At 38.7% G+C, this 12338-nt stretch overlaps 1 protein-coding gene across 3 annotated transcripts in view; it reads left to right on the top strand.

Moving 5' to 3' along the window:
* The window catches only part of VPS41 (VPS41 subunit of HOPS complex), a 107676-nt gene that overhangs the window by 76474 nt on the left and 18864 nt on the right, over positions 1 to 12338 (top strand). For 2 of the 3 annotated variants that reach the window (XM_064506588.1, XM_064506590.1), the window contains 8 exons: positions 1894 to 1955; positions 2737 to 2818; positions 6906 to 6998; positions 7476 to 7603; positions 8460 to 8664; positions 9918 to 9959; positions 10091 to 10141; positions 11365 to 11502. In XM_064506588.1, the coding sequence (XP_064362658.1) occupies positions 1894 to 1955; positions 2737 to 2818; positions 6906 to 6998; positions 7476 to 7603; positions 8460 to 8664; positions 9918 to 9959; positions 10091 to 10141; positions 11365 to 11502 (801 nt within the window). The remainder of the gene's footprint in view (positions 1 to 1893; positions 1956 to 2736; positions 2819 to 6905; positions 6999 to 7475; positions 7604 to 8459; positions 8665 to 9917; positions 9960 to 10090; positions 10142 to 11364; positions 11503 to 12338) is intronic. The other variant, XM_026121438.2, reaches the window with a different exon arrangement.

Here is a 12338-nt window from a genome sequence, read left to right as displayed (position 1 = left end):
TCGGAGGGGTAAATGGAAGACCTTTTAAATCCTATTAAAATTCAGTTGCGATTTCATATCTAGCTCTCTCATGTTGCTTTGCAGTTCTTATTTTTTAATATATTTAAGCTCCTTCGCTCCTATATAGTTATTCCCCCATGTTTATAGTTCCCTCACAGAGCAACAAAGGGTACTGATGCTTTAGAAAAAATGAGGGTGGAGGTGGGGGGCAGATAATGCAACAGCCGCAAGAGCATCACTAGTTTTTAGCTCTCTTTTAAATTGACTGAGGTGTGAACACATTGATATTTCTTGAATACTGCTGCTTCTTTAAATGTGAAGTATTGTACTTAAGTACAAAGTATTAGTAGAGATGTTTAATTTATAGCCAGATTACTACTATATTGCATATACGTGTCAATATATAAAAAAATTCTTTTCCTCTTGTGTAATCCAGAAGTTGGATCAAGACCTAATGGCATGCTATCTGCTGTCCTAGATATTGTATGATTTAGCTGCTTTGTTTCCCTTGCAAAAGAAAGAAAGAATTTCTAAATAAGGTTCAGGCAATATAGTAGAAAAAGAAAAAAACAAAAGCTTTTTTCTTGGGTTGCAAAAAATTTGTTCCATTAGGATGAACGTCATTGTGGGTATATATAGGTAGAGTTTTTGAGTGTTTGGCATCTAATGCAAAACCCTTGGAATATCTTGAGGGGGAAGAAAATGTTGACATCAAGCCTGAAGTGAAGTATTAGTGGCACAGGTGTTTAAAAGGACTTATGTTTTCCTTGCCTAGCAGTGGCCACACCACTGACACCACATTCACAGCTCCCAACAGGTCTGTTCTTCTTGGGGATTTTAGGTTACAGGTTACAATTATGCTTAAAGCCCCTCTGTACCTGTTTAGCAGAATTCAAGGGTCCTGTGTAACTGGAGATCCTACAGCCCCATTCCTTTTACTGTCTTCTCTGATTACTTGGGTATTGGCCCACAGGATTTGCATTAAAAAAATTTGTTGCACCTGAGAGAACCTTCCCAAATGCTTTATTTTTACTGAAAATGAAGACAATTTGTTTTTGTCATTGTACAGCCTTCTTTGTAGCTGGAAATGCTGTATTTTTAATGATACGATTCTTAAGGTATGCAGTGGGTACACCGGGCTGTATTGACTTTTACGCCAATGTTGGTATTAGAGAAGAAGGCCTGGCTGTTTGAGAAGATACATATATCAAGTGCCTAGCAAATAGTTTTACAGCAGGACAGTGTGACAAACTTCTCTAAGAGGAACATAGTATATAAATGAAAACAGATCTTTAAGTGAAACACATCCAGTATGATTTGGTGCTTTTTTAATTATAAAAGCCTGTTACCTTATCTAGTTTCTATTCTCTACCACTGCATAACAAAATGAGCTGCCTGCTAAATTATCAGTCATGCCTTTACTTTATGGAGTAGTACTAGGATGTTTTCAACAAATATTTCTTTTTCCCTGATGCAAACTTTTTGTTTGACAGTTTTGTTGACAAAGGTGGTTTCTCATGCTATTGCTGGTGTTTTTATTCTTGAGATAACTAATACAAGCACCAAATGATCAGCAATGCATTTTGAACCATTCTTAATATGTAGAAGTGGCACAGCCTTCCCAGTGCCAATGAGGTTATGAGAATTATTTAAAAGATTAAAAAATTAAAAATATTTAAATTAAAAAAAAAATTTGAAGGCATGAGTGGTTTAGGCACATATCTACTGTTTTGTGGGCCCTACAGCTCATGGACCCTTGGGGGTATCCACTTAGGACTGGTGCTTAACCCAACAACAGTGCACATAGCTGAAACAACAGTCACTGTGGCAGTAAAGTACTTCACTTCCAAACTTTTACATGTACTGGATTATTTTTATCCCCTTTCTCTTTAGGACATTGGTTTGGCCTATATAAATCACCTAATGGAAAAGGGAGAGTATGATCTGGCTGCTCGGTAAGTTATTAAAGATTTTCTTTGCTTGGTAAAGTGTCTGTGTGAGAAAAAGAGAAAGCACCTACTGCTTCCGAAGTACGTTGTGAAGTAGATATTCCACGTGCTTTGGAATTTCTGAAGTTTCAAAACATACAGATACATTAGTGTGTCCTGTATTTTCCTGCCTGAAGCGAACCAGAAAGTACTTTAATCATTCTTAAGTTTGATTAGAGTTGAGACATAAATATTTTTGAAAGTACACCCTTATTCCTCAGAATTGCATTAGATTTTCAAAATTGATGCTTAGTTTGGAAGTTGCTAAGCTTAAGTTTACCAATGTCAGTACATGTGACACAGAAAACAACTTGTGGTTACGTGGGTGTAAACAAAAATGTCAATTTTGGGTATCCAGAGTGAGGCTCAGAAATGACAAGATTTGTGTTTTCATATACACATGTGTGTGTACATATGTATGTATGTATATGTTTATCCTTTTAAGTGATCCTTTCATTCAAGTGGGATTTAAAAATTTGGCTAATTGTACTAATATGGTTCTAATCAGTAAGAGCGAATGCAGGGTAGGCAGTCAGGTCCTCTTAGATGCAACAAAATTGAGCAGATAAGATCTGAAAGAAGAAGTATTTGGCATGCTCCACCTGAAGCAATGGTTACCAAAATATGTGACCTTTGAAAGTGTCCTGGCAGGGAAAAGAAAGGAGAAAGGAAGCCTTGCACTGATCTGTCCCATTTGTATTATTCTGTGTACATACCTTTGTTCTCTCCCCTTTCATCTTCCTTCCAGAAAGTGCCAGAAAATTCTTGGCAAAAACACAGACCTGTGGGAATTTGAAGTTTACAAGTTTAAAGAAATAGGGCACCTTAAGGTAAGTTAACTTGAATTTTGGAACTTGTGAAACTGGCATGTTTTATTTTCTGCTTGTTTTCACCAAATATCTAAAGGATCAACATTTTATGCATATAGCATGGTAGCAGGATACAACATGGTTCTTGAAATTCCTGGTCAGGATCTTTAGCTATACAGTTCTCCTTCAGGTTGATACAGGTATGTTAACAAGGCTCAAAACAGGGCAGGAAGCATAGCACATCCAAGTACTCACCTTCCCCTTTTTAACTTTTTGATGGCTCACAAGAGAAGACGTACCCCTAAGGCTTTTACTTTCAAAGATGCTTACAGTTAGGTATGTTATTCCCACTGACTTTTTTTTTTTTTTTCCATACTCCCTTCAAGTATGTCCTGAAAAATCTTGTCCCAGATCTTTTAAGCGACAGAGGCTCTCTGGGTGAGGGCCTTCCCTGAAAATTCAAGTCCCTTGCCAACAGAGCCACAGCTTTATTTATTAAAGAATAGTTAAATTGCATGTCAAAGAATAGTTAAATTGCAAAGCAACAGGGAAATCTATGCTGTTTGCTAGAAACAGTGGCAAGAGAGAGGAGCAGTCTGCCCTTTCCTGTGTTTTCCCTGGTCAGCTACCGTAAGAGTACATGTTTAATGTGAGATTCTCAGTTAATAAATTGCCTAGGACATAAGGCTATAGTGCTGTCACTGCCAAACCAGTAGAAAACATTATGCACGCTCCCTTTGGTAATGCATGTACATTTATTTCTGAATTTTATGTCTTCCTATTCAAACTCAATGAGCCCAAAAGGACATATTATTAAGATCTCACAGCATGCAGTCCCTTGCCAGTTTTGAGCTGTTTAATTCTGTTCCAAGAGTACAAGTGTTTCGTCATTACGGTTTTTAGAAATGCCTGGCTTTTGTTTTAGAGTCATGCCACTGTGGGAACAGCTCTGCCTTGTATATGAGTTCTTAGTGGTTTGGTGCACTCTATGCCACACTGGAAGATGAAACCTCATGTTTCTATCTCTTTATTTCAATCCAATAAAGGACCTGAGTGCAGAGACAGGTGAAATTTTGATACACTGCTTTTTAGTCCTTTTGGGTTTATTTTGTTTTTAGCTGCAAGTGTCTGGAATGGATGTTTTTCTTGTCCCCACTTGTGTCCTCCAGCAGACTGTAAAATGCAAAAATATTTGCAGGTTTGTTGCAAAAACATCTCAGTTAAACTACTGCCTTTCTGAACACTTAGTTGCTTTCAGCCCTCTGAAAGCCGACTGTAGAAAAACATAAGGTACAGTATGTTACATTATTCAGTTTGAAGCTGCAATTCTAGAATATGTTTCCTAGCACCAGGAAGTGAAATTAAATGAACTTTGGACAGTGTGTTCTTCACTTTGGGATATTTGTTTTATTTACACTGTCATTCTCAGCAGTTACTTGTGCATTTTGAAAAGAAGTTTTCTTAAAGAAATTTCCTCTCATGTATAAGCTAATGCCTGAAATCTGATGTTTCCAGTATAGCACAACATGTCACTAACCAAGATTGTAGTGAAACTTAAGATTTACACTTTCTTTTCCTGCAGAAGGACTTATTAATGACACCCCAATGCCAAAGTCATTAGGGCGTGGGGATTTTTTGTTTGTTCAGATTTATTTATTTTATTTTATTGACTGTTCTGTAATAAAAGGGTTTGGGTACTAGAGGCTGCGTTTTGGTATCTTGGTGTGTCTCGTGTCTTCAGTGAATTTCCCATAGCAAACATTGCTATGGTAATTGCAAGATTGCAGAGCCTCGTAGCAGTCTGCTCCCCTCCTCCTCCAGCAGAGTTTCCTTGATAGAATAGTGTGCTTGTGCTGGAGTCACTTTGGTATAAAACCTAATGTCTCAGCTCAAACAGCTGAGGAAGGTGGATTTGAAATAATATGCCAAACTCTGTGAGTCTTGGCAGCTGTGGCATTCTCCTTTCTGTCTGCTGCTGTGAGAGCAGTAACTTCCAGCAGGGGTGCAGGATGATCAGCTAGAGGCGGGAATGTTGTAATGACCAAAACATCGGCTAGAGGATACATCAAAGACTTCACCTGACTCTGGTGGGCTTAGCACAGAAAAACGTTCTCAGCAGCCTGTTTGATCTTGTGGGTATCCTCTGGGGAATTAATATTTTGTGGTTTGGTCTTAACTGTTGAGATGTTTTGGAATGTCTCATGGCAACTTTTATGTGGGGTTTCTCATGTATACTCCCCCCCTTATAGCTATTGATCTAAAGTCTAAAAGCATGTCTTAGGAAGAAATGAAGGAAGAAAACTGTTCCATGTATACTAGCCTCTTTTTATTAAAGTCACTTTCTACTGTGAAGCACATGGTTCAGGAATTGATACAAAGGCATCCTGATTCTGGAGCTGCTTTTGTGTCTGTCCGACCTCACTCCTGCACTACTGCTTAAAAATAAAATAGGAAGAATTTGTAACCTTCAGCAGAGGTCTTAGCTCAGCTTTGTGCCTAGGCTTAAAAATAACTTGGATGCTTCTCTGTCTTTGAGCACCGAGGTCAAATTGCAGGAGGTGGTTGCGATTTTCCTTGGAAGCAAAGGGACTTCAGGCAGGAGGGTTTTCCTTCCCAAGACAGCCCAGCCCCTGCGTCCCAAAGCAGCTGCACTGCTCCGCAGCCAGCTGTGTGCAGAAGCCGGAGCCAAGGGTTTCCGCAAAGCCTGTCAGACTGGGCTCTTCATTTAGGAGGTGGCAGGAAGATAGAAAGCAGATATGAAAGCAGCAGTTTAAGAATGTCCCCTGTCTTTGAGTCTCCAGCTGATGTCCAGTGTAATTGTTTTCTTTGTTTGGAAGAGGCCTTTTTATGGGGGCTTGGGCATTTGATTCCCTGTGGCAGCCAGCAAGACAGTGCCCTGAGTTAGTTATTAAATTCTGTAATAGACGGTGGGAGCTGATGTTGACTGTGTGCTGTGTTTTGGAAGACTGGCGAAGCTCAAACAGTGGGGAAAGGAGAGGTCTCCTGTGAGGGGTGAACAGTTAATTTTTGCAAAGTCATTAAAAAAAATGTTTTTTCAGTCTTTTATTTTCATTGCCATTTTCACCTATGAATGGATGACTTTCATGAAACATGCAGCTTAGGCAATTGCTTTTACTTAAATATTGGGAAAATTTATGGTGAACAGTCATTGCTGTTTGTAAAGCTGCAACACAAACTATGTCCTGGTGTGATGTTATTTTTCCTGCTTTGTTCAATCCAGCAACTTAAATCTAGTAACAGAATGCTACTACATCATGTGTCATTAGTAAGCAGTAAGCAACATCTACAAGTATTTGGAGGAGCTTCATCAGTGTTGGACCTTCAACTACAAGCCCCAAAGTCCCAATGCAGCTGGTAGTGGCAGGGTTTGTTTTGGCAGGCTGTAATAACCTCCAGTTGCGTGGTGATAGTGCTAATGAGACCCTGGGCTGAAATCCCTGGTATGAGCTGATTTTGTTCTGGCTGGGTTCTCATTTCTTGCCTGCCAGAACGCAGTTCCTTAGCAACTCCTATAGAGCAACAGATCATGCTTGTTCAACCTTTCCATGGAGAGACATATTCTCAAATTAATTTTCATTTGGGTAAGTAGAAATAGCTAGTGAAGCAGAACTCTTTATTAAATGTAGTGACTTCACAGTATGTCTTAAATTACATGTACATGTTTTTCAGTTAATGAATGCTTATACTTTTTTACGAGATAAAACAGCAAGATTGGACAAAATAGATTTTGAAAACTTGCATCTTCTGAGGGGTTTTATGTGGTATTTATTTTCTACCAACTGGCAGTAAACACTTGGACTTCCATAAGTCCAACAGCTGATTTTTCCATTTCAACTAATGCCTTATCACTGCTTTTCTAATGAAAGTTCTCTGAGGTAAATAATATAGTTCCAATATGTGCCATGTTAAAGCAAATTACGTTAGGATACTGCTTAAAATATGAATATACAGTGCTTTTGGTGTTTACCACAAGCCATGTTTGGGGGTAGGGGTGTTGTTTGTTTCACAATAGTCCTTTTTTTCTGTAATCGATCTACTGGGATGTTATGTGACCATTCCTTTCTGACTGTTCTCTTTGCTCCTATAGGCAATTAGTCGTTACTTACCCAGACGGGATCCAGTTTTGAAACCTCTCATCTATGAAATGGTCCTGCATGAGTTTTTGGAAAGTGACTATGAGGTATGGCAGCCTGACTCGTCCACATATAATGGATATTACCAGCAAAATACCCTCAGCAGTTTAGAATTCTGATAGCAAATTCTCTGTGGTATTCAAACAGATTGTCAATGGTCAATAATTAAAACAGAAAAAGGTGGATTTTTTTTCAGTGTTCAAACGAATAAGTAGAATGTTTTTCAGAGCGCACACATATTGTGAGATTGGTTACTTGTTATGAACATTATTATTTTTAATTAGTTTAATGTAGCACAAGTGGTAAATGCAGCGCCTGAAAAAGACCCAGCTTCATAAATCTTAATAACATTGCCTTAAGAAGGAACATCTGTGTTCTCCACTGTTTATGTCTGGGGGCACGTAAAAATGGCTTAGAGGTGAAGCGCAACAGGTATCATCTCAGAGGCTTAGATGAGACTTTGATGTTTTGATGTGTTCCTTAGGCAGTTCTTTCTGTTTCTTTACTATCTCTTATACTTGTAGGGGTTTGCAACCCTGATAAAAGAGTGGCCTGGAGATCTCTACAACAACACAATCATAGTTCAAGCTGTAGTGGACCACCTGAAGAAAGATCCTCAGAACAGGACTTTGCTGAGAACGCTTGCAGAGTTGTGAGTACAATTTTGCACTCCTATTACAAAAAAGGAAACTCTCAATAATATCCTATTGCTTATAAATATTTGACTAACTCTCTTGATAGAAACATCTGCACTCAACAAAATATCAGGTATCTCTACTTTCCACTCCACTCTGATTGCACAGCTTAGTAATTCTTTTCCCTTTCTTAGAGGAGGTACATGGAGTATGAAGGCAAAGAGTTTGGTACAAGATTAGATTTGCTGCTTCTTATTCCAAAGCAAATAGCTGGCATTGCTCTTCATGCTTTTGTCGTTAGAGGAAGCCTCTTTTGTGAAGTGTGCATTTCAGAATTACCCAGAGGAAAATAATAATTCTCCTCTGTTTCAAAAGTCATAAATTTAAGTTTACTACATGGCTGGAAACATCTGACTGGAAAATGTCTTAAAACTGATGTGGTTCTAGGCTACTTCATACAGGGATGAAGATCTTCAGTTTTCTCAGCCCGATCCCCATGTTAAGAAGTTCTTCTCATACTGCTTCTTTGAAAAGAGTAGGCTCACAGTCTGTTGCTCTGTTACAGTCTGTCCCAAAGTTTTAAGAGAACAATATGTTTTAGTTCTGAAGTAAATTCCAGTTAGTTCCAACAAATAGCTAATGTTCTGTGTGGCTTCCTCTGTGGTTTGAAAACAGGGGAAAGTGAAAATGCAGAGAACACAGGACAGAACATAAATGCTGTGATTGCTATATAAATGGAGTTGAAAATAATGTTGTCTAATGTTCTTTTCCCTCAGCAAAAGTGAATCATGTCAACTTTTCAGATATTCATCAAATCAACTAGTATCCTAAGAAGCTTTATATCCTAGGGTAAACTTATGTTTTCTCTCATAGGGGATTTTCCTACATTCAGATATGTGGAATCATATGTATCACAACATCTTTTTTGATCAGGTATACTTATGACCAACGCTATGGAAGAGCCCTAGAAATTTACCTAACTCTGAGGCACAAAGATGTCTTCCAGTTAATCCACAAGCACAATCTTTTCAGTTCTATCAGAGACAAGATTGTTCTGCTCATGGATTTTGATGCAGAGGTACGGTGATTTTTAATGATTCTTATATTCATTTTCAACTAAAGGTGTTTTAACCGATTAAAAATGAATGAGCTATAGACAGTTTTAAGACAAGGAATGGGTTTGTTATGTCTAGATACATTCTGAGGTAAAGAGATATTTGCATAGCTTGCAGAATAGTTGACCCAAGAATTAAATTTTTCCTTTATATTTTGAGTATCACTCATAATTGGAGAACACGAGTGCCAGATCTGAGGTCATCATTGTGATTCTCAGGTAGACTTCCATGATGATACTCTTTCTGTGTTTCTAATCAAATAGTAATACTAATAAGTTAAAAAAGGAGGCAGTGAATTTATTATGAAAAATATTTTGAATGTAGTTGCTACTTTCCTTTTGTTGCAGTCGATTAATGTGCTTTTGAAAGTTTGCAGAGTTAGTAACCTAAATTCTAAAAATAAGGAAGTGTGTATATTATGCTGAATTCAATCTTCTTTCTTCCCAGCTGGCTAAAACCTTAGCAAATGTGCTTTGGTAAGAGCTTTGGGGAAAGGATCTATGTGATCCTTGGGTGGAAAGTCAAGTACATGTCCTTCTGTGCAGCTGTTTCAGCACGGGAGCTAAAATATGAGGCCATCTGTACCAAAGATGATATTCTTTGATAAGCCTGTTCTAAACTACACAGGAGGAGTAATGTGTAATTCTTGTTCAATAATTAGAATAAGTTATGTCAGGAAACTGTGTTTTGATGTGAAACAAAGTTTGGTCTTGGAGAAGAGGAAGCAGAACAGGAACTCCTGTGGCCACTCTCCTTACGTGATCTCATTTGCTTGTGTTATGGTATCTGTGTGCAGAGAGCCAGGAAGAATCCAGTTGTGAGGCAATTTGAGTTGTGTTTCCTATACTGCAGCCATCATCCTGCAGTTCCCTTTTGCAATGGGACAAATAATAATTCTATTGCATTTGGCAGTGGCCTTCTGTGACCTATGATTCAAAGGACATACTTCATCTGCAACATTAAGTGCCCAGTAGTGATTGCTATTATTATGGAAACTTAGGAGAAGCATTCTGGAAGAATACATGATGCATTCCCCTGTAATGCTGCGTTGTTGCAGAGTGCTGATGTTATGCGAACTGCTCTCCAAATTAATGTTGCTGAAAAGAGTGTGTCTGCAATATCCATCAGATACCCATCAGTGAACAAGCATAATATTGTATAGGGTGACACAATGCCTATACCTGTTTCTTAACCGGGTTCTTTCTCTTCACTTTAGAAAGCAGTAGACATGCTTCTGGATAATGAAGATAAAATTTCTGTGAGTATAAAAAGTTAATGGAATGGCTTGCCATGCGTTTGTCTGTGTTGCCCGTCCTTTTTTGAGTCTTGTGAATGCAGTGTTCAACAAAGGCTTGCTAAGCTATTGCTTTTAATTTGTTTTTCTTTCAGATTGACAGAGTCGTTGAAGAACTAGAAAACAGGCCTGAACTACAGCATGTGGTAAACATTTCTATATTCTGTTGATTTCACTTCAGGCTGAATAAATTCTTTCCTGGGGTTCTCGCCTGACACATTTTTATAGATGTGGTTATCCTGTGTGCATGTGACACTGAAATCTCATTGATCACTATGAGCTAAGGTGGCTGCTTTTGCTAATCCAGTTTTAACATGGCCTTAGCATTTGTAAAACACTACAATAATTTTAAAATGTATACTTGTGAGATGTTGCTAAGATACTCTTCATTTGGTAGCGTACCATGAGCTATCTCTTATGCCGTTGCAGGTGCCTGTCTTCTCTGGTCAATTACTTTTTTGCTTGTAGCCCTCTTTTCCTGCAGAAAAACAGGGTTGGACAGTGGGTGCAACTCTGAAACATGTTTTGCTGCTCCACCAAGACAGTGAATTTCTTGTGTTTCTGGAGCTGCAACTTCCATAGGATTGTTCTTGTTTGGGCAGAATTACAGTATCAGTGTAAGGCTGTGGTTCCCCATTGCTATTGTGAGAGCACCTCTTTGGTTTGAAGATGTTGCCAGTGGAATATGCAATATGTAACCATGGTATTGGGCTGCATGGGGGGGAGGGTAGTTTGCTGCTCTGTACAAGTAGGGCTCAGGGCATCCATCTCGTGGAGACAGTGGGGTTGTGTAATACCAATCTGATTTTAGCAAGCGGCCCCAGGAAGTGCAGTCTGCAGCCCAAGAGTGAACTGAGTGTTAATTTATGGAAGGGCTGCACCAGTTTCAAAGTGTGAAGTCTGCTTCCCTTTGAATAAAAGTGACCCTCGTGATTATTCTCAAGGCTTCTCTGTGCTCCTCCAGAAAAAAGGAGCTTTCCCCACTGTTCATAGTTTGAGGTGCTTTGGTTAATATGTTTGGTGTTGTAAAAGCTCGATCTATGGTTTTCCATAGTGGTCAAGCATATCTACAATGTTTCATATGACATATTTCTCCAAAATTTTCTGTGAAGTTCAAAACACAATAGCTTCCGTGATAGTTTAAGGATAGTTACTTAAGTGCTGTTGCAAGCCTGTTTTACAGAGCTGGTTTTGGAGATTGCCTTGCTGAGGATACTCCAGAAAAATATAAAATTAAACTTCTGAATTAGGATTTAATCTCTGTACCTGGCATTTTCCTAAGAAGGTTATTGAGAAGGAATCTTTTATTGGCAAAGTCCAAATAACATTGTATCAATATCTTGAGTTCTGACTGTTTTCTGGTTCCTAGTATTTGCACAAGCTTTTCAAAAGAGACCACCATAAAGGACAACGATATCATGAGAAACAGATCAGCCTTTATGCTGAATATGATCGTCCAAATTTACTACCATTTCTCAGAGACAGCACACACTGCCCTCTAGAAAAGGTAAGCCCCCAAGATCACTGTCCCTCGATCTTTATGCTAGTTGCTTGTATGGCTGTAAACTTGTTTGTCTGCTACTGCCCTCTACTGCCAAAATGAGGAATCTTTTCAGTTTGTGATGGTCACTGACAGGGGTTTGATTTGTGGAGTTGACTGGCAGCTGACACCTTCCTCGCTTGGCTCACGGGGCTGAAGCCTGTGCAGATTTTTAATGCAGAATTTCTGAATTCACACTGGATGCACACCTACAGTTTAGTGCCTGTTCTGGCTGGACACTGGGTTGTGCTTGCAAAAAATCAAGAATCACTTTGCCAAATGTAGTACTAGCTAGAATTAGATGTCAAAAACTGAATAGCTGTAACTGAAGGCAAGTGAGTGTTTTTATCTTTGTTTTTTAAAATCCTAAGTTCCTTTCAAGTAATTTATGCCATGTAACAGTCTCTAAGCCAGAAGAGCTGAAAATATTTTGTCTTGTACTTTCACTAGTAGACAGAAGGTTTTACAGAGTGCCATGTCTCCACCTTCCTTAATGTTTCTACTTTTTGCCTTCCTTGCTCTCTTTCTGCTTCTTCCAGAAATTAAAAAAAAAAAAAAAAATCACAGCTGTCTTTCCCCTCCCCCCCCCCCATTTGAATTTAGGTGAATGTAATGGAAATTTTAAGTTTTCCTCTTCAGCTGTGTCAATATCTTATTATTTGTATTTGGTGCTTTTAAGACCTTCTCTGCTCTGCCGTTCTGGAAGCTATCTTCTCTGTGTGCAGATACAATGATGACACTGATGGAATATTTTTAAGTGTAATATCAAATACTTCATTTCGCATAGCTGACATTCTAAACAG

Source organism: Dromaius novaehollandiae, chromosome 2 (assembly GCF_036370855.1).
Source record: "Dromaius novaehollandiae isolate bDroNov1 chromosome 2, bDroNov1.hap1, whole genome shotgun sequence".
NCBI classification, from domain to species: Eukaryota; Metazoa; Chordata; class Aves; order Casuariiformes; family Dromaiidae; genus Dromaius; species Dromaius novaehollandiae.
The sequence above is the reverse complement of the archived record's forward strand: the minus strand, read 5'-3'. Positions and strand labels throughout refer to the sequence as shown.